We start from the raw sequence: 26,274 nt of genomic DNA on the forward strand, positions 1-26,274 counted from the left end.
CTTACTGGGTACTGTGTATTGCGCCTTGTATTTTATATAAACAGTACGAATTATTTGAACATTACATTTTAAACAGTAGTATTCTACATTATATTGCCACATGACCTCATCAGAATGCATCTTTAATTGAGTGAATGGCATCCAGTTAGCATCTTTCATCAGTTATTTTGTATTTTTAAATCACTTCTGTGTACAAATACCTTTCCTTTTGACCGTACAATCGAATAATGAGTCAAGAAAGCGATTAATCATTAAAAACTGTGGATGGTATTACTACTGATTCATTTATCACACTAGAAATGTAAGGTCAAGTGAAGGGCAATGTATTATGGGATACAGTATTGATTGTAACTGTGTGTTTCAGTAAATTTAGTATTCCATGCATATAGAAAATGTACATATTGTGCACAGCATATATGTAATATAATGCAGAAAAAGTAAGATGTGTGTGCTGCTTATCCAAACATAGCCTGTCATGTGTTGTATTGTGGGTGTTTATTCTGTGCTGTGTCTTAGAGTCGTGTGGACCAGAGTAAAGTGTCCTTGGAGGCCCTCGAGAGGCAGTTAGAGGAAGAAAAACAGAAAGTCAAGAATAAAGAAGCTCTCAGCGGACTGGCGACAGGTAAGATGGGCTTCAGTGGAGATGCAATCAAACATGCTGGTGGAAGAAATATAATGACTCTTGTGTGTGTGTGTGTGTGTGTGTGTGTGTGTGTGTGTGTGTGTGTGTGTGTGTGTGTGTGTGTGTGTGTGTGTGTGTGTGTGTGTGTGTGTGTGTGTGTGTGTGTGTGTGTGTGTGTGTGTGAATCCCTGCGTGCGCACACAGAAAGTGAGCTGCAGCTGCAGCTGGAATGTGCGCAGACAGAGGTGGAGTTTCTGCGCAGGCGTCTGCGGCAGACAGAGGAAAGACTTGAGCGTGAGAAAGAAGCCCGTCAGCTGTTGGATACAAAGGTAAGAGAACCAATTCAACAGGGGGTGTAAAGCAAAGCAAGGCCGTGTAAAGCAAGGGCTGTGTTTGAAATCAACCCCTACACCCTCATTCACTATTCCCTATATTACTCAACCAATATAGTCCAGTTGAAGGAGTGAATGAAAACGAGTGAGTGATTCGGACACTGAGTCGCAGGAAGGGCTGCTGCTTCCGCATAGTTTGTGCTTGCGGTTTAATAATCATTTGAAACTCAGCAAACTGGCAGCTCCAGTAGTAATGAAAAAATGTATCTTCAACTCTGTCATGGAAACTAGCATCTACAAACCTTTATTTATACCTGTATGATATTACGCTGTAGCCACATTGGACCAGCGGTTTGTAAAATGGATGGATGGATGATTCAGCTCCGGCGTCATCTTCTGGCGAGACGCTGGAATTCATTCGGTGAGAACCTCACAGTGCATTATGGGTATTCCCTAGCTGTTAAGTGTACATCGGTAGTACACTCATTATTGCACTGCATTGTGGGATTGAATGAGTGCACTTGACATCCACTATCGTTTCGCACACCACTACAAATGGCTGTTCCCTCAAATAGTGCCCTAATTAAGGGTATAGGGGGCGATTTCAGACACAGCCAAGGTTTCTTGCACCAAATGCCCAATTTTATTTTTCACAAATGGTGTTGTTCAGTGTTGTTATAAATTAAAACCATTAAAAATCGCTTTCAATCATTGAAATAAAGCTGGATTAAAATTAAAAACTAAAAACTAGATGAAAATTGATGGAGAAAAAATAGATGGAAAACTTGGAAAACGTAAAAAACTAGTTGCCTTGGCAATAAGTTTATATACTAAAATTAGTAAAACTAAAACTGCCGTAAAAATTCATTAAAGCTAATTAAATATACTGTATATGTAAAACTTTTAAAAGCACATAACAAAATAACCAAAACTTAAACTAAAATTAAAAATAAAACTGAAAATATAAAAAGCTAATTCAAAATATTAATAAACACATATTTAATAGTATATAAATAATACTAAAGTAACACTGGTATCAATGCAATGCAAGTCAGTTTCTGTTTGCACACATGCCTGAAGTTTTGAGTATTTCCACCATTATTGCTCAGAACAGAGATGTATATAAGGTATTTTTTACATTGATTCACGCCACCTTTCAAAAGCCCTTCCGATATTTATCCTTTAATAGGCCCAGTTGCATGCCCCCTTTTGCATTTTACAACGGGTGAATCTCCTGTTGTCACTGGTGATTGTCGTTTGAACCTTTCTGGATCCGCCATCAAATTGATACGTTTAATTATATCAAGTGCTGTGAGAAAAGGCTATAAATCTCCACCTCCAACATCCTCACACGCAATATAGCCTACTAGCCGAGACTCCTTCTTTATGTGTACAGATGTGTGTGTACAGATGTGTGTGTGCAGATGTGACGTAATGACTCAAAGACATGCTCGAATCTCCCGCGGAAATCCACCAGTACCACTGTCATTAAAAACATTATTACAAGCTTACCGTTTTGAATCGAGCTTAGGCAAGCAGATAGTTTTGAACACTGGCTGGTTATGTACTTGCTCAAATTTATTTTGGATAATTTTTAACCCAAAAAAGTTACGGACTGGAGCTTTAATTTATCCTGTATTATGGGATAAAAATGTAAACAGTAAAACCATTATAAAACACAAAACAATTAATGAAACAACAAAAATGTAAAATGTAAAGTACAAAAATGTTAGAAAACACAAGCATTTGTGTAATTAGACTCAAAAACGTATTGTTAGCCTCCTGAGATGCTTATCCTGATTATAATTGTCTTTCCATCTCCCCGTGTGGCAGGTCCAGGAACTGCAGTCTCAGCTTGATCAATCCAAACGCTCCGTGACAGATCTAAAACGTCACTGCCGGCGGTTGACCTCTGACCTCCAGGACGCCCGTGTGCTGACAGACAGCCTGCAGGGCCGCGCTCACGAGCTGGACCGGAAACACAGGAGGTCTGTGGCATTTGCATGTAACACATTAATATTCAGCACCACGCTCCCTGGCTGCTTGAATATGCATTCTCAAGTCCTGTTTCTCCCTTGCGTCTGTGTCCGTGTGTGTCTGTGTGTGTTTGTAGGTTTGACAGCGAGCTGACCCAGGCTCTGGAACAGGCTGATAATGAGAGGGAGCAGAAAGAGAGAGCCATCCAGGAGAATACAGTCCTCGGCGCAGAGATCTTCACCCTTCACAAAACGCTGAAGGTACGGGCCGAGGTCAAAGGTCAAGCGTCCACCATCTGCAATGGTGCCCGTGTACTCTGGGTGTCCTCTGTCTGTAAACTGATCCCAAATGAGCAGAGGAGAAAAGTTCTGCTTTGAGTCCTTCAGATTATGTTAACTGTATGGCGCTTTTGACGTTTGCTCACGAAGGTAGCTCACGAATTTCTCGCTAGAAATGACATCAAGTCATACATTTACACACAAACTGACCACCAACCGCAACGTTCAGATGCCATCTTTTTTTTTTAGCTCAGTTGTCACAGAATGGAAAGCACAGGATTATGGGATATCAAAGGCAGCGAAGGACACATATATGCTGCCTTCAAAAACCGATCAGATGAAGGTATCTCAGGGGACAGGAACGGGCAGCATTTTTAAGCTTTTGGACACAGCCATTGTTTCAAAGCAGCTGCACAGAAAAAGCTCGTTTCAGTGTTCAAATTTAGGAAGATTCTGTTATCAGTTAGAGATGAGTGTACACAGCTATAATACACAGCTATAATATAAAACATGTTATGTTGTTTGTTAGTTAAGGTCATGTATTGAGTTAAGGCGCAGACACAACGAACGTGTTAGGTTAAACGTTTATTGATTACAATATATTAAGAATAATATGACAATATTTGAGGATAATATGGTGTCGATCCAAAGTTGCCATCATAAATATTTCTACTTGAGTATAATGTGTTCTTTGTCGGAATGTATATTTGTATGATTGTGTGTGATATTTTTTGGATGTCTTTGTCATTGGTTTTATGTTATATATTTGAATTGTTATTTGTGTTTTTTGGTGTGTTTTGGTGCATTTGTGACTGTTTGTGTGTATGTGTGCACTTGTGTTTTTTTATGCATTTGTGTCATTTTATGTATCTGTGATTTTTTTTTTGTGCATTCTTTTGTGTGTGCATGCATGTTTGCTGTGTGTTTTTTATGTGTTTGTGTGTGGTTGTTTTTGTGAGTATGTGTATGTCTGTTTATGTGATTGTATTTTGTGCAATGTTGTGTGTTGTGCAATTTATGTTTGTGCATTTGCTTTTGTCTGTGTGTTTATGCATTTGTGCTTGTTTGCATGATTGTGCATGTATGCGTGTTTGTTTTTTGGTGTGTGTGTGAGCGTCAGTGTGCATTCGTGTGTGTTTGTATAATTGCTTGTGTGTTTGTGTGTGTTTGTTTTTATGCATTTCTGTACTCATTTATTGTTTATTTGTTTGTTTTTTGTGTGCATTTGTATGTGCCTGCGTGTGTTCATTTTTCTGTGAATGCAATTTTTCTTTGTCCATCTGCATTTGTGTGTGTTTATTCATTTGAGCTTGTTTGTATAAATGCTTGTGTTTGTGTATGTGCATGCGTGTTTGTGTATTTGTGCGTGTGTGTATCTTGTTTTTTTAATGTATTTGTGTGTGTGGATATTTATGTCGTTGTGGGTATTTCCATGTGTGTGTGTGTGTGTGTGTGTGTGTATGTGTCTGCGTATGTTTTTTTGTGTGATTTGTGTTCATTATACAGTTTGTCTTTTTGCTCTTGCGAATCTTGTTTTTGTGTATTTACATTTTTTTATATGCATAATTGTGTGTGTTTCCAGGACAGTCAAGTGGAGGTCACAGACCTGCAGCTTCAGAAGGAGGAGTTGTGCTCTCAGATCCGTGACCTGAGGGTCCCTCTCCATCTCTCCTCCGACTCCATCCCTGAACTGAAGAAGAAGCTCCGGGAGCTGGAGACCAGAGACAAGGAGCGCTCGGAGGAGATCAGCCAGATGACGGCCAGAATCAAACAGCAGGAGCAGGTACAGGAACCCGAGAACAACCTCTCCACTAAATGACATTTTTGAAAAGGTTATGATATCATAACTATGATCACTTTAAAGGGATAGTTCATCCAAAAATGAAAATTCTGTCATCATTTACTCACCCTCATGTTGTTCCAAACCTGTATGAGTTTCTTTCTTCTGCTGAACACAAAAGAAAATATTTTGAAGAATGTCGGAAACTAAACGGTTGATTAGTTGATTAACGGTTGACGGACCCCTTTGACATCCATTGTATTTTTCCATACTATGGGTCCATCAACTTTTTAGTTTCCGACATTCTTCAAAATATTTTCTTTTGTGTTCAGCAGAAGAAAGAAATTCATACAGGTTTGGAACAACATGAGGGTGAGTATAAATAAATGAGTAAATTACAACACAATAAATTGGTAAATTAGTAAGTGAGTAAATTTTCATTTTTGGATGAACTATCCCTTTAACACATGACCGCTGACATTTACATATGGAAGTCTCAACATTTTTGTTAATCGTAACAGAGGCCATTTACATAAGTCTTAAAGGTACAGTAGCACAAATAGCTTGTTTTCACAGGCTCACTCTGACTGACTGGAGTTTAAAAGACTTAATATTCACTATTAGACCTATTAGGCTGTAAGGATAGACTTACAGTCTTCACAATGGCACACACTGTATAAAGGTTCTGGATCATGTAATTTTAACAACTTTAAAACTTGTAGCTGTTTGGAGTTTTTGTCTACTGAAAGTTTTTATACTTCATCTGAACAATCGGTTGTTAAACAGCAGTACAATCCAGAGGAACCTACCCTGAAGGTCTTATACTGCATTATCGATTTGACTGCACTGACACTATTGGATGAAAACCAAGCTTGAACTGACTTGAGCCGGATGATGATAGAGTCTTCTGCAGAGCGGCTTTATTGCTGAATCGACTTCATAATAATGAACACATTTTACAACATGGACACTTATTAAACTGAACTGAATCAACAATGAGCTAAATAACGGCACAATTTTCTTCTGTAAAGCTGCTTATAGCTGAATTGAGCTCATTTCACAACTGCTTAGCTTTACACTGATATTGAACTGAACTGAATCAACACAAAGACACTTTTAAGCTGCTTTGAAACAATCTTGTATAAAGCGCTGTATAAGTGAAGGTGACTTGACTTGATCTCTGGCCTCTGTCCTCCACAGATGCACTTGCGCTTTGAGATGGAGATGGAGAGGATGAAGCAGATCCATCAGAAGGAGCTTGAAGACAAGGACGAGGAACTGGAGGACGTGCAGAAGTCCTCACAGAGACGGGTGAGGGACACAGAATAAATTACAGCTCCACGAACAACCTTACAACCCTGTCTCAAACATCCTTTCCTGTGTGTGTGTGTGTGTGTGTGTATGTGTGCAGCTCCGACAGCTGGAGATGCAACTGGAACAGGAATATGAGGAGAAACAGATGGTGGTTCATGAGAAGCATGACTTAGAGGGGCTGATTGCCACACTGTGTGAACAGGTAAAACACACACATATTTCAACAATTTGACTCATTCACACTCATAATGTGATTATTATGAGATTTAGGGAATATTACGATTAAACTTTACCCCATGTAAACTGTAAAACACAATACTTCGATCAAATGGATGTGATTAACCGCAATAAACAAAGTGTGCATGTGCTTGTGACGTAGACGGATGATGTGATCATGTTCAGATTCGTAAACATAGTGGTAAAGAAGGGATCACATTTTGGGGTGAAACTGAGTTGTAGACAACATTGCACGACATGAATATAATGCAGTATATAGATGTTCGAAAACATTTAAATGAAGACAGTAGGCGCATCACTGAAAAAATCCAATACGTCCAAAGAAATGTGTTTTGCATTTGACGTAAGTAGATTAAAACAGTGGCCAGTAACACACCTACTGTAGTTAATGACTCTGATGACACACTGCATCCAACCGTTTCTAACTTTAATTACATTCCAGGCGTGATATTTATTAAATACAGTATATGTGGGTCATTTGGTTTGGCCCGGACACGCTGAATAATAGATCACAGAGTTTTAGTCACATCGGGGCTTGTGAGGATCTGTAAAGCTGTCATGTCCCTCTGTGTTCAGATATAAGAGCACGACAGACTGCCTGTCTCAGTGCCCAGCTCTGAATCTACATGAGCCTCGTCTATCAGTGCTCTTCATTCCAATGTGTTTGTGGAAATGTTAAAGCTCAGCAAATATTCTGAACTTCATTTGCATTAACATCTTAATGTCAAAGTGAAATGGAATTCAAAACCCATTTTACTTCAATACTGTGTAGGGCAGGGCTCGGTTTTATCCTTTGGCAATTGAATGGATAATGTATAGGGTCGAAAATTAAAAAGGAATTAGTGACGTTGTCCCCAAAGTAAAGTCATTTCATACGCGGAGCAACTTATTATATTTATGTGTTATAATATAAAGTTACAGTAGTAGCCAAAAGTAATGTCCCTACAATGGACCCTACAAGTTCGATTAAACCATTAAAATATGAGGAAAATATTTTATATATTTTTTAATATTTTCAATATGATGGAAGGACAAAACACTAAACTTGGTTAAGGTGTTTATCTTACAAAATTATTTAGCAAGAAAAGGCAAGCTACAGGTTTTATTTCACCATGCAAATGCAACATAATCAGTTATTAATATTTTGTTGGTTCTCTCTTGTTTTTGCATGTGTTCATAATATTATGTATATACTTCTCAACATTGTATCAGATATAAATAATATGAGGATGGTCCATTAACATTATTTTATTTTTATAAGCTTTACATAATGCTTTTGGAATGTTCGCTGGAGTATATTAATTTGACTTTTTATTATTAATAATATATAAACCATATGACTTAATATGTTAACTATATTAATCTCGTGGCTATGGGGTCCTTTGGAGATACTGTACACACATTGACCTGAACGTCCTGCCCCTGGGCCATAGTGAGCTCTCTAATGTGACTGTGCTCTGGAACCGTGATCGATATGATGAAGCTACTCATCAGCTGCTGTTAACAACGACCCCTGCTTTATGACCCGAGCTGCACGTAAACACCGCTGCTCAAAGTCAGTATTGTATTGAGTAAGAGGATGTGTAAAGGGCCTGCTTTTCATGCATGTATTGACCTGGTGGATTTTGCCAGGGCATGTGCTTTTACTGCCAACCCAAACCTTCAAACTTATTTTTTGTGCATTACTTGAGATTTCACATAATGTTCTATCTATTCTGTATAAATGTTGCTTATCTTATTGTGCATGATATTCGTCTTTGTGGTCTTATAATATAATATAATGTTATATAATATAATATTATGTTATGTTATATTATGATGTCCATCTTTGTTGTCTTCTCTATATATTATATAATATAAGATTATATTATATAAGGTAATATAATATTTAGTAAATATTGTCATTTAGTAAATGTAATTAATCTTTTTTAATACATGTTGTATTGTGCATGATGAGCTGTCTTTGTAGCCTTATTTACTAATATATTAGCTATTGGCCATACTGATTTCTGTATATCTGTCCATTAAAAAGCCCATATCTGTCGAGCACTAGTTTGAAATTCTCATTCCTTGCGTATCAGCTCATATTTGGAGCCATAATGATTTATTGAGCTTCTGGGATTTGCTCTGTTTTCCACAAGCAGGAGTTTGGATGTCTCAGTGTTCACGTGTCCAGCATCATTACTCAGTTTCTATGGTCATAGCTGAGTCTGAAAGTCACCGCTGGTATCCAGAGATGCCCGTCTTTCTCCCAGAACACTTGTGAAGTGTAAAGGCTCTCTGTTTGTGCTTCAGTCTGATGTATAGATTTCTCTCTCTCTGGTCTCAGGTGGGCCACAGAGACTTTGACGTGGAGAAGAGGTTGAAGCGAGACCTGAAGCGCACACATGCCCTGCTCAGTGATGCCCAGCTGCTGCTGTCCACCGTTGAACAGCCCGGGCAGGGTCATGACCCCGGTGCCAAGGAGCAGCTGGAGAGATTGCGCTGCCAGGTGCCACTGCCAGCATTAACTCAGCATGGCTCACACTCTGCACTGCTGCACAAATTTATGTCTTTGCATTATTGGTCTTCAAATGTCTTACTGTGAAATCCTTAAAGGGATAGTTCACCCAAAAATAAAAATTCTGTCATCATTTACTCACCCTCAAGTTAAAAACCTTTATGAATTTCTGTCTGCTGAACACAAAAGAAAATATTTTGAAGAATGTCAGAAACCAACAGTTAATAGCCCCATTGACTTTCATAGTACCCCCCCCCATACTATAAGTGAATGGGGCCTATCAACTGTTTGGTGTCCGACATTCTTCAAAATATCTTCTTTTGTGTTCAGCAGAAAGAAATTCATAAAGGTTTTTAACTTAAGGGTGAGTAAATGATGACAGAATTTTTGGGTGAACTGTCCCCTTAATTGCAGTGAAATATAGCTGGGTTTTTGTGTGTGTGTGTGTGTGTGTGTGTGTGTGTGTGGTTTAAGCTTTATTTGCCCAATACATTTTAAAGTCAGCAATGAAATGGAGGTTGTGATAGTGTTTCCTTCCCTACAGTATTGTGATATATATCTGAGTAAAACTACTCCCTGAACAAGAAAAAAAATGTAGGGCGGGACTTGATTTTGTCCATCAGGAATTGATTGGATGGTTGTTGTTTGGATCTCATGTGAGTGACAGATTGCCCCGCCCTCACGCCAGTAAACACATCATCAGAGAAGAGAAGAGATGTCGCTGCAAGAGAGAGGGGATGTTATTTAGATGAAAGATTATGAGACACATTCATTTTAAAAAAGATTATGTGTACGGATAAATGATTTATTGTTTTATAAATACTGTACTATTCCATAAACACTAATATTTCATGGTGACTTTAAGTAATGTTCTAGCACATGTTGCTTATCTGATTGTGCATGATGTTCTTCTTTGTAGTCTTAACAAATATACAATTTTAAATTGTAATTATATTTGATAATATTACTAGTGTTTTACTGGGTTTTTTATTTGATCAAATCAATGCAGCCTTGGTGAGCATAAGATACATCTTCAAAAAATCTTAATTATTCCAACCTTTCTTACCAGTAGTGTATGTTTGCATAGTTTGTGTTGTCATGCACTTGACTTTGTGTACATCTATTTGTTTTCTAGCTGGAGGACAGTGAAGGCAGACGGTTGGAGGCTGAAAGTGTTCAGAAGACTCTCGCTGCGGAGCTGGAGAACGCTCAGATCGAGCTGGAGGGCATCTGCAGGCAGAAGAGCCTGGTGAGGCCCAGAGACATGAAATGAAAGGTTCACAGGGCTGATCTGAGATTTATCTGAGTCTGTCTCTGTCTGTTGTCTCAGGTGGATGAGCAGCTGGCTCAGCTACGCTACGAGAGGACAGATCTGATGAAGAGGCTCGAGGAAGACCAGGAGGACCTCAACGAGCTCATGCAGAAGCACAAAGCCCTCATCGCTCAGGTCTGCTGGAGATACATGTGTGTGCTTCACTCTTGGAGAGTTGTTACAGTTGTTTTCAAAATAGTGCAGCTTTTCTAATACTGAGCTCTGTCAGGAAATGTGTGAAAATGATATAATTTGTCACATTGCGTTGCACTCTCTCATAAAATATCCCCCCCCTCTCTCTCTCTCTCTCTCTCTCTCTCTCTCTCTCTCTCTCTCTCTCTCTCTCTCTGATTCATTTGAGTAAATTTGTGATTCATTTTGCTAAATGGATGACTGGTTAAAAAAATGGTTTATCCTTTCACTTGAGTCATCCCTTAATAGTGTTTTCAGTCCTTGGGCAACATCATTAGACATTTTCTTTTTATAGCAAAATAAATATTTCAAATACTGATGTTTATGACTATGAGAATACAAAAAAAAAATGAATACATTTAGAAATTTAAGATGATGCAGAAGGATATTTTTTAGATTTTCAGAGGATTCTTATTGTTTGATCCCATTGGGATTGGTTTCAAATTATGAAAGAAGATCCATTAGCCTCTAGCATTAGTCACTAATGCACCTCTTGAGGCCAGGGGAGTGAGGTTTACTCGCACAGCTCTTGCTAGCTTGCCTCCATTACGCTCACCCCCCTAAACCTCACTCCCATCCGGGTCACGGCACCAAATGCAACACCCGGCCTGGGAGGCTCTTACTAGCTTGCCGTCGTTACATATACTGTATATATATGTGTGTGTGTGTGGTTATGTAAAATATCCCAAAGCCAACCAAACATGTTTGTTTATCCCAGTCTTCCAGTGATATCTCTCAGATCCGAGAGCTTCAGGCTGAAATGGAAGAACTGAAGAAACAGCGCCAGACCCTACAGGAGGGGGTGAGACAGACCTGCAGACAAACACACTGAGATATAGACATGTGATGTCCATTAGATGTTCATTCATATGTGGAACCGCAACATATGAACAGTTTAACATGGACCGAGTTACAGTTTGCATACTTACTGACCATGTTATGTACGTACTCCGCTTCTGTTAATAAACTGTGCACTTTTAAGTATGAAGTACACTAATATGAAACTAGATAATGTTTGAGAAGATAAAGACCATCTTTGATGTTGAATGTTTAAGCTGTTTCTAACATGTTTTGACATGTTGAAGCATTTTTAGCACATTGCTAGCATGTTTTAGTATGTTGCTAACATGATGTAGCCTACCTGTTGCTAGCATCTTTCTGTTGTGTTTTAGCATATTGCTAGCACGTTTTATCATTTTGCTAACTTGTTTTTACACTTTGCTAGTATGATTTAACATGCAAACATGTTGCTAGCATGTTTAAACATGTTGCTAATATATTTCTAGCAAGTTCCTTGCATGTTTTAATAAGTTTCAAGCATGTTTTAGCAGCCTGCTAGCATGATTAACATGCCGTTAGCATTTTTTTAGCATGCTGCATCTGAGCACCTTTTAAATGCGCTTTTCAGAGAATTATGATTCGGGACACAAATTCTAATCTCACATAGGCCTGCTTCATTGTATTTTCATGTTTTTATTTTATTGTAAATTCCCTTCCGCTGAGAAAGACTGTCGTCAACATGAAGTTGAAATAGTGTTTTGTTGACCTGTAAGCGTGTTTCACAAGCGTAGTCGTAACCCAGCGGTGCTTATCTTCCCAGCTGCAGACCAGCGTGGGACGCGTGCAGTTCCTGGAGTCGTCCACGGTGGCCCGCAGCATCGTGAGCAAGCAAGAAGCTCGTATCTGTGATCTAGAGAACAAATTGGAGTTCCAGAGAGGACAGGTCAAGAGATTTGAGGTTAGTCCAGCTTCCACTTTATTCTCATTCTCAGAGAGGATCTTTATAGTGTTACGGTGTGTGTGTGTGTGTGTGTGTGTGTGTGTGTGTGTGTGTGTGTGTGCAGGTCCTGGTTCTGCGTCTAAGGGACAGTGTGGTGCGGCTGGGTGAGGAGCTGGAGCAGGCGGCCCAGGCCGAGGCCAGAGAGAGGGAGAACTCACGATACTATCAGCAGAGACTGGCGGATATGAGACTGGAAATGGACGACCTGAGTTTCAGAGAACAGGAGAGCAGCCGTCGACGCATGGAGCTGGTGACTGACACACAAACATACCTTTCTGATGTAGCTGATGAAGTAACACACTATTTTTCACTATATATATATATATATTTATATATAAATAAGATTTTGTTTTTGAAAGACGTTTCTTATGCTCACCAAGGTTGCATTTAATTGATCAAAAATACAATAATAACAGTAATATTCTGAAATATTATGACAATTCAAAACAACCATTTTCTATTTGAATATATTGAAAAATGTAATTTATTCCTGTGATGCAATGTTGAATTTTCAGAATCATTACTCCAGTCTTCAGAGTCATGATCCTTCAGAAATCATTCTAATATGATGATTTGCTGCACAAGAAACATTTCTTATTATTATCAATGTTGAAAGCAGCTGTAATATTAATATTTTACAATTATCATTAATGAACTATAATACAAAACTATTTATTTATATTTTTTAAAGCACTACCTTACATATAACCGTGAAATGTTTTTAAGGTGCTTTGATGAACATAAAGTTCAAAAGAACAGCATTTATTTGAAATACAATCTTTGATAACATTATAAATATCTTCACTGTCACTTTTGATTAATTTAATGCATCCGTGCTCAAGACATATATAAAATGAATATATATAAATATTAATTTAAAAAAGAAATCTTACTGACCCCAAACCATTTTTATAGTAGTGTGTATTTATATCAGTCAATGCCAATAAATAGAAATAAATAAGGGACAATAACTGATATATCCCTAAGAATAAAATCAAAAACAGTTGTAAAATCCTTAATTTTTGTAATATCATGAAACTAAAAATGCTGCAATCATTTTTGATCTTTGAATTTGTCTTGAGAATATACATTAAAATTGAACAGCTTTTGTGAAACTGTCCTCATAACTAATGTATTCATATCTACAGCCGCTCGGTGCATTTTCCTTAGTGGCCGCCCACGAGCCTGACACGTTATTGCCCGGGAGAATACACCGAACTCTCCTGAAAAACCTGTACATTTTCATAATTGAACACAAAGGAGTCCCTGCGTCAGTACAGCACCTGCCGGCGTGTAATGCATTGTGACCTGCGTTCTGAGAGTCAAATTATGAATATTAGCTACAGTGTTACCGGTGCCTGGCGCATACACAAAGAGTGAAGTCTGGGATGCGTTCCTTCCCGATGCTAAGACACGCGCACACACATGCTGAGGCTCTCCAGGTTATTGGTTATGAAAGGGAGGGGGCAACAGCGAAGGTGTGGTTGTCATGGAGATGAGAGGAGAGGAATGGGATTTGTTGTATCAATAACCTTGAGGAGACAATGGGAATTAATCATAGACAGACAGTGGCGGCTCGTCCAGGAGAGCATGAGACTGGGGACGGACAAAGAAGGGAAGAGGAAAATGAATCGTGTAATCAGTCGCTCCACTGGCTCTCGAACGCTCATTATCAAATTATTCTGTAAACAAGAGCTTGCGATCGATAGCGCAAGATTGTCCTTTAGCAAACAAGCACTTCAGAAGTTAAAGAGAAAGGCTTGCCAAAAAAACACTGTAATATAATGATTTTATTTTTTTTCTCTGTATAAATTAAGGCCAGTACAATAAGTATTTTAAATGTAACTTTTGTGTTTTGTAAAGAGTTTTAAATTTAATTTAAATATAATATAAATGTACATTAAAATTGAGAAATATACTTTTCATTAAATTTTTTTCCTTACAAATTTATATTTACTGTACATTAGTGGCCAAAAGTGATGTCTGGAAGAGATATTTGTTTTTAATGACGCTATTAAACCATCAAAATATCAGGGAAATTTTTTTTTTTTTTTTTTTTTTTTCAAATGTGAGGGAAGAGCAAAACACTGAACTTGGTTAAGGTGTTTTACAAACTTATTTGACAAAAAAGGCAAACTTCAGCTACAGGTTTTATTTTTCTATGCAAAAAAAAAAAAAACATGCTTATGAAAAATACTGTTCATAAAAAGCTCACATGAAAAAGCATACATTGACCACATCATAATCAGTTATTTATATTTTGTTGGTTCTCACTTGTTTTTGCATGTGTTCATAATTTCTTTGAACGACAGTCTGGCCCAAAATAATGTCCGCACAATTTGGCATGTTTCATTGAGTTATCACAAATAAAACAATTGACTCCAAGAACAACTATGCAATATGCTTACAAAATTTTCAATATGCAATTTTATAAATATATATATTTATAGTGGCTCTTAAAATAGGATACATTTTTTCAAGCCAAATAGAATTTTAGGGTGAATTAAATGTTTCATCTCTACTGTAATAAAATATTAATCATGAAAAAATATTGATAAATATTTAAATATAAATATTCATTAATGTTTTGACAATGCAGAAGCATTTTTTTTTTTTTTTGATGTTTAGGTTTTCATTTTAATTGTGTTGTTTTTGGTGTTAAAAAATTTAAAAGGATAAAAACAACCCTGTAGGCCTCATATTCATAACCTCTTAGCCACATCTACATGCTTTCTTAAGAAAATGTGAGCGGTGTACTAATAATGCCAGCCTTCGCGAGCAGTTAATTAATTGGCATATTTTGAGATTAAACACCTGGATAATGATTTCTCTTGTCCTGATGCAAGGTCTTTATTCCTCTGGAGATCCAGCGTGACCGTCACACGTTATCTAATTTTATCTTGTCTTATCTGTTTCCAGGAAATGCAAGTGGAAGAGCTTAGCGCAGTAAGACAGACCCTGCAAGCTGATCTAGAGACATCAATCCGGCGTATCGTTGATCTACAAGCTGCGCTGGAGGAGGTGGAGTCCAGCGATGAAAGTGATACTGAAAGGTATCGCTAGCGACGTGCGCTGACCTTTTCTATTTCCTTTTTCATTTGCATTCCTCAGTCTAGCATAGCAAGAGGACGCTGTCTGCGTTTACATGGATTGTAATCGGACTAGTCGCACAGTCGGTCACACACAAAAGTCACATTGGAATAAATTGGCCAAATCCAGTTCAAATTTCATTCGGATTGTAAGAGGTGCTTTTCTTTTCTAATCTGATCGAGAGGACATGTAAACACTTGATCGAATTGAAAACCGAAACTGGAAAGTACTGCGCATGTGCAATGATGTGGAGATACCGTAATGACGTATGACGTGTGGAATGAGCCGTTGTTGTTGAATATAGTGTCACAAATGACTGTCGTGTCATTCTAAAATCCTCCTTCCACTCATCGTCTGTAAAGTGGAGCAGGACAACGTCCCACCAGTCCTTGTTTTCGGGCGCAGGAAGGGGCGTTTTTACTGCTTGATTAATGTAAGGAGGATGGCACAACATTTCATGTGCTTGTCATCTAATAATTAGGGCCTGAAATAGATAAAGCAATGTAGAAGCAATCTAGGAGAATAGTATGTGCAAACAGAGAAAACCGTGCACATGTCAAAAAATCAATTCCGATTTGAAGCTTGTGACATATAAACACACACACCAACCCGATCACTTATGTTCATGTGAACACTACCGATTCATCATTCACTGATTAAAACAAAAGGTGTCCATGTAAATGTAGCTACTGTCTGAAACCGAGTTTGCATACTATACATACTATATAGTATTCAAGATTGTGATTGGTGTGTTCCAAATCATAGTGTGTTAAAAACAGTGTGCTAAAGTTGCCTGGATGGTGTACAATTTCCAGTGGACACAGTATACATCCCATCATGCTTTCTGTGCTTCTGTTGCCCAACAGAAGAGTTTGGGACTATTTTATTTTATTTTATTTTATTTGTAATTCAGCCTAAATATATTTACATATAAAACATATTTATAACTTAAATTTATTTTTCAGCAAACCCAACTTTATATTACAGTATGTATGTACACAGTTTGTATACATTGTTGTATATATATATATATATATATATATATATAAACAGTGTATATACAAACGGTATATATTTAGCATATACTGTGTGTGTGTGTGTGTGTGTGTGTGTAGTTTGTTTTCCTTTTGGATTTAAAGTTTTACTTCTTGCTGTTACTTTTAATTACTTTCATTCTTTTTCAGTTGAGCTGAATTGTTGAAATGTGAAGAGATTTTCCTCACACCCCAAAATCAAGGCTAAACTTAGCTACTGTAAACGCTTCAATAATGCCTTCCTCCCTCGACACCCATAGTAAAATGCAGTCCGGTGTATCAGAGTTCACATACTTTGATCTTCTCCGCCAGACTTCCCAAAATTTTTTGATATGCTTGCTTTTGCTCGTACCTCCAACCAGTTGAGCTTTCCATGCCTCTCCTGTGTGTCTCTGACTGCGTCTCCCTCTTCACAGTGTGCAGACGGCTGTGGAGTCCTTCTCTAGAAGGAAAGATCTGTAAGCACTCCATTCCCCATCCTGCTGTTGCTCTCTATCATGCATCCATGTTCATTTTCTGTGTTATGCATTTGGGAATGAGCAATCGGATGAATGCGGGTTTCAATCTAGGCCAATGGTTTTGTATTGAACTGGACGATATAGGGGGAAAAATTTGATTTCCTTCGAATTTATAGAATTTATCTGAAATTTCTTGATTTTTATTACTTTTAAATATATGCAATTTTAGTGATTTTTAGTCATTGATATTTTAACATAAAAAAATGAATGCTGAACCTTTAATAAATATATTTTTATAATTACATTTTCAATTTTTTTTTAATTTATTAAATTAAACAAACTTAAAAGTAGCAAATACAGATAGTGTTTAAATCTGAGATGCTCTTAAAATATTAGTCTCAGCATTCTCATACTCACAAACCGCTTGTGGGACTAGTTTAATGACACGGTCTGAAAGAAACTTAACAGCCTAATAAAAAGTGCATTAAAGTCATCAAGGATGTTGTTAAATTTTATATTGCCCAGAAAAATTATTGCAAATATATTCCCTATATTTTCCTGCTCTAGTTGCATAACACATTAACGTTTGCTGCGGCATGAAATGTACTGCTTTATGCAGTACGATTTCTTTCTTGCATATAAATGCACGGCAACTCTTTGTGAACCGTGGCTTAATGGTTTTGGCGGAGTCTTAACACATAACCATCCTTCTCTCGTTGGTCTAAAAATTCCCCATCAAAAACTGACAAGCAAAAATTGATGGATGGGCCAGCGCTGCGTTTGGCTGTTAATGTGGCTTGCTTACTTGCTCAGTACTGTAAGTGTGTGTGAACTTGTGCAAAGTCACAGTTTCCTTTCACACGACATAAAGATGGTCGAGAGTCTCTGTTGAGCGGATGTGAACAGACACCTACTCGCTGAACACAAAACCGCCACGTACCCACACTGCCACTTCACTTTGCTTTGTTAAATGCAAGAAGCTTTCCTCTGTGCTAGAGAGTCCTTTTAAAAGTTCACCAGCTGTGACATGCTTTGTCTTCTGAATAATGCATGTGCGTTAGCCGAGACCCCCCGCGTCTCTTCTCTTACAATTGTCTGTGCGAGCGAAAAGGGGGAAAATGAACTGTGTTGCGGTTGCTCAGCGCTTTGACTCTTAAATCTCTGTACGAATGAGGTGAGACCGATTACAAGAGCAGGGTAGGAGTGAACCCATGGCATATGCAAGCAAATTAACAATGTTTTTGTTACCTTTCTCTTGAATGTTTGAATAAAAGCTTCTGGAAGCTAGAATAAGTTTGACGCAATATCTCTGTTCCAAAACTTAGTGGCCGCCATTTTAAGGAGGTGTGCACACATCACGAAAGGGTTTCTAAAAGACAGATCACTTGTTTTGAGCAAATTCTAAGGCAGTATCACATGTATCCATCCATAGATGAATCAATCCCACAATGCATTGCAACAAACAAGTTGAGCAGAATGCTAATAATACATATTTTATTTTATTCAGTACTGAAAAGCACAGCTAAAAACAGAGACGTTGTCCATTATTTATCCCTTCCATGACCCCCCCCCCCCCAATTTTTTTTAAACTAAAGCTAATTATTATTATTTTTTTATTATTAACGTTTAATAGGTGACAGTTATTATGTATTTATACAGTAAAAAAACTTATGAGGATTCATGTCTACACTCTTAAAGTTGTGCTCAAAAGTTTACACACCCCTTGCAGAATGGTAATGGACTGCATTTACTGTATATAGCGCTTTCACAGACCCAATGGCCACCAAAGCGCTTTACATATTGCCTCACATTCACCCATTCATTCACTCATTCATACACAGACGGCGGTGTCAGCCATGCAAGGCGCCATCCAGGTCGTCGGGAGCAGCCGGGGTTAGGTGTCTTGCTCATGGACACCTCGACACTTGGTCAGGTGGAACCGGGGATTGAACCTCATTTAGTACTCCACTTCGGAAGCAACAGAAGATGCTTGCATGTTTCCCAAAAGACAAGTCAAGTACAATTTAGCTTGATCTTCAAATTCAAAAAGGAAAAATATATGTTCTTTATTGGCATTGATGGTTCCATGAAAAACCTTTAACATCCATGGATCCTTTCAATTGCACAAAAGGTTCTTTATAATGAAAAAAGGTTCTTCAGATTATTAAAATATTCTTCAGATTATTAAAATATTCTTCACATTTAGAAAAAATGGGTCTTTTAATAATTGTTCACAGAAAGGTTCTTTGGCAAACCCAATATGGTTCTTCTATTGCATCGCTATGAAAACCCTCTTTTAGTGTAGGATGCTCCATTAGAAAGGTAGCTGCCTGTTTAGGCAATAAGCTGCAAGGCAGCTCACTAGCTCTTGGATCAAAGCTTATGTTTTGGGATCTCAGGCAAACAGCTTTAGTAAGTCTGTAAACAGGCTGTGGATCAGTGCGTTGTGCCCCTACGAGTCCTGATGATGACAGCGCTCTCAAGACTAATGAACTCACAGTTCACTGAACACACATGGCCTGCTGGGTAGCAATGAGGATTTCAGAGCTAATATCACCCCCATGTGTGGCGTTACAGCACCCATCATGAGAGATCTCATCTCAAGCCATGTGCATGATCATATTATATCATATCATATTCTGAATGCAGGCTTATATTGATTCGATCGCTTGCGCTGTGAGAGCATGTTGCAACACTGTTGATCTTTCCGATGAAAGGCATTATATAATTTTTACACTGGAAAATTGAGTGACGTGGGGTTTGAATTTCAGCGACACCATGTCCAGTGTCGGATCCAGTGTGGGCACCGAAGACGTTGGTGAAGGGATCCGTCATTGGGCGGGTGTGCCGCGAGGGGGCCGAGGAGGTGGAACTTCTCCTTACGCAGGAAGCAGTTCTGGACGCCAGTCTGTCACCGACACCATGAGCACCTACAGTTTCAGGTAACATAGCAACAAAGGCCAATCAGCACTAGTGTACTTCAATAAACAAAGTCAACATGATCAGGCCAGATTGGGTAAATTGTCATTTTTTTTAGAAGACACAGTAGGAGCATATTGGTGATATCGCATGCCTCCAATTCTGTATGAAACACAACAGGAGATTATTTCAGTCATTATTTCTGTAAAATGAAAGTCGACTCTGACAAAAACCCAATAGGATTGTTTTTCCATTGGCCTTTGGATTATAGCAGAAAATAATCTCCAAGAAAAGTTAATGATTCTTAGACGTTTTGTTCATCATAAAATTCTTCACAAATTATCACAATGAATTTTGAAGCCTAAATACAATCGGTAGAAGTAAAAAGCTACATGTAGCCACGTTTCCACCGCAGGAACTTTTCCCAGGAACTAGGGACTTTGGGGTGGTACTGTGTGTTTCGACCGCAGGAACCAAGGTCTTAATGAAGTTCCGGGTAAAAATTCAGAAAGTCCCTGAATTCAGAAACTCAGAAAGTCCCTGCTCGTGAGGTAGTTACTTTTTTGAAGTTCAGGAAACTTTCGGGGGTGGGACATGGGCGCTGAACATGATGATTGGTTGAGTTCACGCAGAATTTTGATTGGTTGACTTCACCCAGCATTTTATTTGAACCACCATTTTTAAAAGTTTGTTGTGGTGCCTGCAGTAAGAGTTGTTTGCTATTCTTATCAACAGTGGAGTTAAAAAAAATATGACTGATGGACCAACCACGAGGTTCAGGCATTATTAAGCTTATATGTCGGATACAAAATCCTGCGGGAACTGGAAAATCACCCGCATTCCTATCACCGGACTAATTTGCCTAATCTTTAGGGTACTTTAGACCACAATGGAAACGCAGTCAGCAACAGGTCTGGGGAAAAAAAGTTTCTGGGACAAATTGTTCCAGGTAATTTTGGTGGAAACGTAGATTAGTGAGTAGATGAGTATACCTGTTCACCATGATGAGGTTTAATGTCGCTTTCAGGTTAAGCTTTCGGCGACTGCGCAACTGGGGTATAGGTTGCCAGGTTGAGATGACAAACGGGTTGAAATTGTATATGGTGTGTGAATATAATGCATTTAATACAAGATCTGGCAACTGGTCAACATATTGGTCCGATTATTCATAAAGGAGTTTGGGCCATGCAAATTACGGGAGTTTCCCGGGAGAAATAACAAACCGGGAGGGGTCCGGGAGATAGGGCTAAAAAACGGGAGAAACCCGGGAAAAACGGGAGTGTTGACAGGTATGCGTTACAGACTCTTGGAAATCTGGAAAATTTAGACTTCTGACTTCGCAAAAGTGTTTCCAATTTTGTCTACCTTATGCATCAGACATTTAACAAACGAGTGTAGCCTGCTATGACAATGTAAAGATTGACATAAATGTCAATTAGTCATGTCTTTTCAGATACCACAAAACATCTCCTTTTGTGTTCCATGAAAAAAAGCAAAAAACCCTTACTCATTAATTACCCTCATTTACACATGAGGGTGAGTAAACAATGACAAAAGACTTATCCTTAGTTATATATGCATTGTTATTGTCTTTTATTTCCCACGATAGATCTTGCACGCAAGACATGGACGAAGATGTCAAAGAAAGTTCTGGAGGTCTTGGCAGAGCGTCGTCATCCACGGCCTTATCTGAGCTTCTGGAGGGTCTGAGGAAGAAGCGCGCTGGGTGGGAAAAAGGCTCTGAGGCAGGCGAGGGTAGCACAGTGTCCCTTCCCATCTATCAGACGACAGGGGCCTCCACCCTACGCCGCAGGGCCTCAGCGCTGTCGCTAGAAGCAGAGGAAGGTCTGGAGGACCTGCCTCGACCCGGCATACTGAAACCTCCTAGTCCCCACCTGCCCCGTGCCTTCAGCCTCCGCTCCCTATCCGAGGCAAGCCCAACGTCCTCCACCACCACAACCACCGCAGGAAAGATGAACCGCTTCAGCTCCTGTGACTCCCTCGCCTCCGTGACCTCCACCTCAAGTTCCCGCCGCCACTTGTCCAACCTCGCCATCCCTGAGGAAGGGGAAGAGGAGCCCAGCTCAAAAGCCATGCCTCCTCTTGGCCCCTATCAACCAATCCGCCATCGTCTACTTGGTGGCCTGGTGGCCGAAACCGGAGAGTCGCAATTTGGAGCAGAACCCCTTGTGTTCCAGAATCGCAGACTCATTGGAAATCAGGAGAGGGCCGGAGTTAATGCAGGGGACACCAGCTCAGACATTCTCCCAGCAATCCGACGAGCGCAGTCCACCAGCAGCCTGGCTTCTAGCGGCTCCAGAACGGGCCAGAGACGAGCCCTCAGCGTGCACTTTGGGGAGTTACCACCGTCCAGAGCGTCACGTAGGGAGTCAGACTCAGACTCTTCAAGTTCTGGTGGATCTCAGAAGCGCCGTGGGCCTCAAGGAGAGAGGCTGGAAGCCGAGGGCAGCGAGGATGTCAACTCCGTGATGAAGAAGTACCTCAAAAAAGCAGAAGTCGACTAGAAGACTCAACAAGGTTAAGCTTAAAACTGCACTGGCCTGCTTTACATTTAAGGGGGTCATATGATGAGGAACCTAATTTTCCTTGATATTTTGAGACCGTTTGTACTGAAACATACTTTAACTTTGAGAACTCAAAACTATTGTCAGTATTGTTAGACACCTTGGATTTGTGTTCATGTCAACAACATTTTCTGTCGGTTAACAAATTAGTCTAGAGGAATACTTAGAGGATATTACCTGCTGTCTTTTCTTTATTGCGAGAAGCAGAAGTGTGATCCTATCACAATGTAATGCAGGCTATTGCTAATTTCAAATGCAAAGTGGATGTTTACATGGAAGTCTTTAAGGCAAAGCTGCAAAAAAATTGTTTTAGGGTCATAGAGAGAGTGGAAAATGGTCATGAAAAACGTGAGTGTATGACCCCTTTAAATGATAAGTATATTTAATTGTGAAAGGAGGTGAATCATTTAGTCACTATTTTCTTTCTCTCTTAACAGGATAGATTGTGTGGAGAATCACCCCTGTCCAGAATGCATTTAACTGGAAGCACAAATACACTGAGGATTTATTTTGAGCACTGTTTGTACACATAAATAAAGATGTTAAAGCGAACATATTTAATTCCTAAAATTCTCACTGTAAACATGCCCTTTATTTGAGCCATGCTGATACCCGTGGGGGCTTCAGGTCAGGTAAATGAATCTTGACCAGTGAGCGCTGTCTTTCCCTCTCAGCAGTCACTGCAAATTTGTTGAACTCCAACAGATGTAAATAAAAACGTCGAGCAGAATCATTGGTATTTGCTTCTGACCTTTCAAAGGAGAGCAGCATCACATTCACAGAGGAAAACAGCTGAAATTGAGCAGTTTTACAAAGCAGAGGATGTCCAAAATAATTGAGACTGGCCTTTTTTCTCCAATTGAATCATTAACTTATTTGCCTAAGGAGGAACAGAGGGAGGGGGGAATATGGTTTGGACACCAGAGGAGGTTTTTGAAGCCAATAAACACACCTGTACTCTAGTAATCCACCAAGTTGCTTGGATAGAAAAAAATGCATCCAGGCTAGTTAAAGAAAATTCCAGGTTCAGGTTTTAGTAAAGCTAAATCACTGCATTTGTGGTATGTTAATTACCACAAATAATTTAGACTCTTTTTGAAATCAATCGAGGTTACAGTTAGGCACTAACAACAAAAGTAAATATGGCCAATTTGGGAGGTTTTAAAAGCAGAAATGGGATGCTTATTTTAATAAAACTTGTATTATTTGAACTGTAAAGTCACTTGTCATGGCAATGAAGTTGGGATATTTTTTTATTTTTTTTTACATTTAGATGCTTTTATCCAAAGAAAGTTTGTTTGAAAGAGGAACACAAGCAATTCATCTCAGAGCCAACAATATTCATAGCATACGACACAGAAAATAGTTTTTGTAGCAAGTAATTTTGTTTAAGACTGGAGTGGTTACAGCAATTTTCATGCTAAAAATAATGTTTACCATGCAGACTGTATGTTTTGGGGGTGTACTATTGAAGGGAGTATTTTAATGTTTACAGACTCTTATTTGCTTCTATTTTAGCCCAGATTCTTACTCTAAAATCTCTTAATTGGAGCTTCGGTTGCATTAACAGCTGCAGACAGATTTACATCAACCCAATCATACTTTTTGCCTGGATAAAATGAGACAAGTCTCTCTCTCCCCTCCAACAGTTTTATTGATATGAAGCATAGCTACATTGGGACCATGGTGAGAAATTTGAGCTCCCAACTCAAATGTCCAGCAGCGGCCTTCTAGGAAAGCAGCACTTCCCATCCACATCTGCAATGAGAGAACATGATCAATGCCTGAGTCACTACATGATCTAACTAGTGCACTCATCTGCAGGTCCTTGCCTTGTCACACCTTCGCAGATTGTGCCTTCCGCCCCCTTCCTTTACCCTGAAGGAAACAAAAACAATATTATACACTTGCACTTTAGAAAAAAAGAAAACCATAAGAAAAAGAGGCACCTTTTTGGGTGGATTTTCACCATCTGAGGCTTCCCTGCATTTAGGAAACATTTGATTAGTTTGCTTTGCAGAAAACAAAATGAAAACTCAAATGTCAGATTTAACTTACTCCTCTTCCTTTTCTGGCTTCTTTCGCTTTAAAAATAAATGGGAGCAGTGAGAATTGGTACAATTTAATTTCAATGATTTGGGAGCTATGAGACGAGGCCTTACTTTGCCAGCACCATTTTTTGAGACTTTCTTAACCGGTGATTCTTCAATATCTTCCTCTTCTTCCTCCTCATCCATCTCTTCATCCAGCTCTTCATCAGAATACTCCTCCACTGGAAGAGATTGACATGACTTAAATGGTAGCTTAACTAAAGAAAGTAGCAGTTAAAAGAGCTGAAGTGGCCACTCACGGGCCACATGTTCTGCTCCGACATACACCGGCCCAGAGCCATGCTTCAGGCGAAAGGTCACAGGTGGATGAAGATCCAAGCCAGACAGGTTGACCTGATGGAGAATGAAATCTCATGAGGAACACGGACTGTTAAAATGTTAGGGGTACTGTACGTACACACATTCAAAATAAGCTTTAAAGGGTGAAGAGATTTAATTTAGCTTTTATTCACATATAAACATTGATCAGCGAAAATAAGCAGCTCAACCGAACCTGCTTGACGCACATGAACAAACCTCATAGGTTCTTGTGGAAGCTCAAACGTGCTGTGTAACAAGAATGAACCTCATTGGTTCTCACACATCAAGCAAACATGCTTGAGCTTCCGTTTACCACAACTGATGTGCGAGTTGATGAATGTTTATGTGAATAAAAGCCTAAATTCAATGTGTTCATCATATAAAGTGATTGACTCTTCTGAAAAATCAGACTAAACCACTCAATTCATATGCATTAGTTTTACGATCTCTTTATGAACTTTTTGAAGCGTCAAAGTAGTAGTTGCGTAGCTGTCAGTGTCAATGGAGGAACAGAAAGTTCTCAGATTCCATCAAAAAGATCTTCATTTGTGTTCCGAAGTTGAAAGTCTGTCTTACGGCTTTAGAGTGACATGTGAGTAATTGTGAGTGACATGTGAGACAGTGCGAGTAATTAATGACAGAATTTTATTTTTTGGGGAACTATCCCTATAAGACTCCATTAGTGGAAAGCAATATTGTTTGAATACTTCATATTAAAACAATAAATTGGGGTCAAGAAAAAAAAAACTAAGTAGTGAAAATAGTGGCATTATGGGTATGTTTTAGCGAGCGAGCTTTGTGCACTGGAATGACAGTAGGACAGTACAGGGTTAATGTTTAATGAACTACAATGATGCATTATACACTTAAAACTGTATTCATATTAGGCCTATATATGCAAATAAAGTAATATCTTACCGTAGGCATGGATTTAGCGTGTAGTGTTGCGATGGGAACAGCTTTCGCGCGGTTGTTGGCCTCACCAGTGACCAACTCGACAATATTAAACTCATCTTTAGCGGTGTGACCCAGACACATCTTCAAAGTAAATATTAACGAGTTAATGGCAACCATTATAGATAAAACGTCGAGTTTACTTCGATAATAACTGAACCAACCGTTCTCAGTGCCAGCTGGTGTTGATGGTTCGTATCATCCGTCTTAAAGGACTCTTCTTTGTTAGATTCATTGAGTTCACAACCTAAAACAAAGTGTCGTGGATAGATTAACTATCCAATGTTAGTAAGTTTGATATGTTTTACTTCAAGAGTATAAAGCGTAAAATCTTACCCCAAAGCGTGGATAAAGGTTTCTCGGTTTTGCTCATTTTGATACAAAAAGCTAAAAAGCAGTAAATGTGTTTTAGTTTAATGTAAAGTGATGTAATGCGTCTTATATGCTCACCAGAAATAATCTTCAGGGCTGCTTATAGGACAGCATAAGAAGAGAAAGA

At 38.9% G+C, this 26,274-nt stretch overlaps 2 protein-coding genes across 4 annotated transcripts in view; one reads left to right on the plus strand and one right to left on the minus strand.

The window, feature by feature from the left end:
- Positions 1-23,140, plus strand: part of LOC130094906 (unconventional myosin-XVIIIb-like) — a 53,648-nt gene extending 30,508 nt beyond the window's left edge. For 2 of the 3 annotated variants that reach the window (XM_056261437.1, XM_056261438.1), the window contains 18 exons: positions 517-622; positions 827-951; positions 2,788-2,942; positions 3,068-3,191; positions 4,792-4,992; positions 6,190-6,300; positions 6,401-6,505; positions 8,870-9,031; positions 10,176-10,289; positions 10,371-10,487; positions 11,263-11,346; positions 12,145-12,282; positions 12,389-12,574; positions 15,244-15,377; positions 16,865-16,906; positions 19,678-19,848; positions 21,435-22,363; positions 22,848-23,140. In XM_056261437.1, coding sequence (XP_056117412.1) covers positions 517-622; positions 827-951; positions 2,788-2,942; positions 3,068-3,191; positions 4,792-4,992; positions 6,190-6,300; positions 6,401-6,505; positions 8,870-9,031; positions 10,176-10,289; positions 10,371-10,487; positions 11,263-11,346; positions 12,145-12,282; positions 12,389-12,574; positions 15,244-15,377; positions 16,865-16,906; positions 19,678-19,848; positions 21,435-22,350 — 2,991 coding nt within the window. In that variant the 3' untranslated portion in view covers positions 22,351-22,363; positions 22,848-23,140. The remainder of the gene's footprint in view (positions 1-516; positions 623-826; positions 952-2,787; positions 2,943-3,067; positions 3,192-4,791; positions 4,993-6,189; positions 6,301-6,400; positions 6,506-8,869; positions 9,032-10,175; positions 10,290-10,370; positions 10,488-11,262; positions 11,347-12,144; positions 12,283-12,388; positions 12,575-15,243; positions 15,378-16,864; positions 16,907-19,677; positions 19,849-21,434; positions 22,364-22,847) is intronic. The other variant, XM_056261439.1, reaches the window with a different exon arrangement.
- Positions 23,141-24,234: 1,094 nt separating this feature from the next.
- Positions 24,235-26,246, minus strand: npm2b (nucleophosmin/nucleoplasmin, 2b). The gene is made up of 8 exons (XM_056261584.1): positions 26,112-26,246; positions 25,940-26,022; positions 25,740-25,859; positions 24,761-24,854; positions 24,573-24,682; positions 24,469-24,494; positions 24,360-24,393; positions 24,235-24,288 (listed from the first exon to the last, which is right to left on the minus strand). The coding sequence occupies exons 1-8, from the start codon at positions 26,146-26,148 to the stop codon at positions 24,247-24,249; spliced, it is 546 nt and encodes a 181-aa protein (XP_056117559.1). The 5' UTR covers positions 26,149-26,246; the 3' UTR covers positions 24,235-24,246.
- Positions 26,247-26,274: the final 28 nt, after the last annotated feature.

This window comes from Rhinichthys klamathensis, unplaced genomic scaffold, assembly GCF_029890125.1.
Source record: "Rhinichthys klamathensis goyatoka isolate OS25496 unplaced genomic scaffold, OSU_Roscu_1.1 h1tg000183l_1, whole genome shotgun sequence".
In the NCBI taxonomy this organism is placed as follows: domain Eukaryota; kingdom Metazoa; phylum Chordata; class Actinopteri; order Cypriniformes; family Leuciscidae; genus Rhinichthys; species Rhinichthys klamathensis.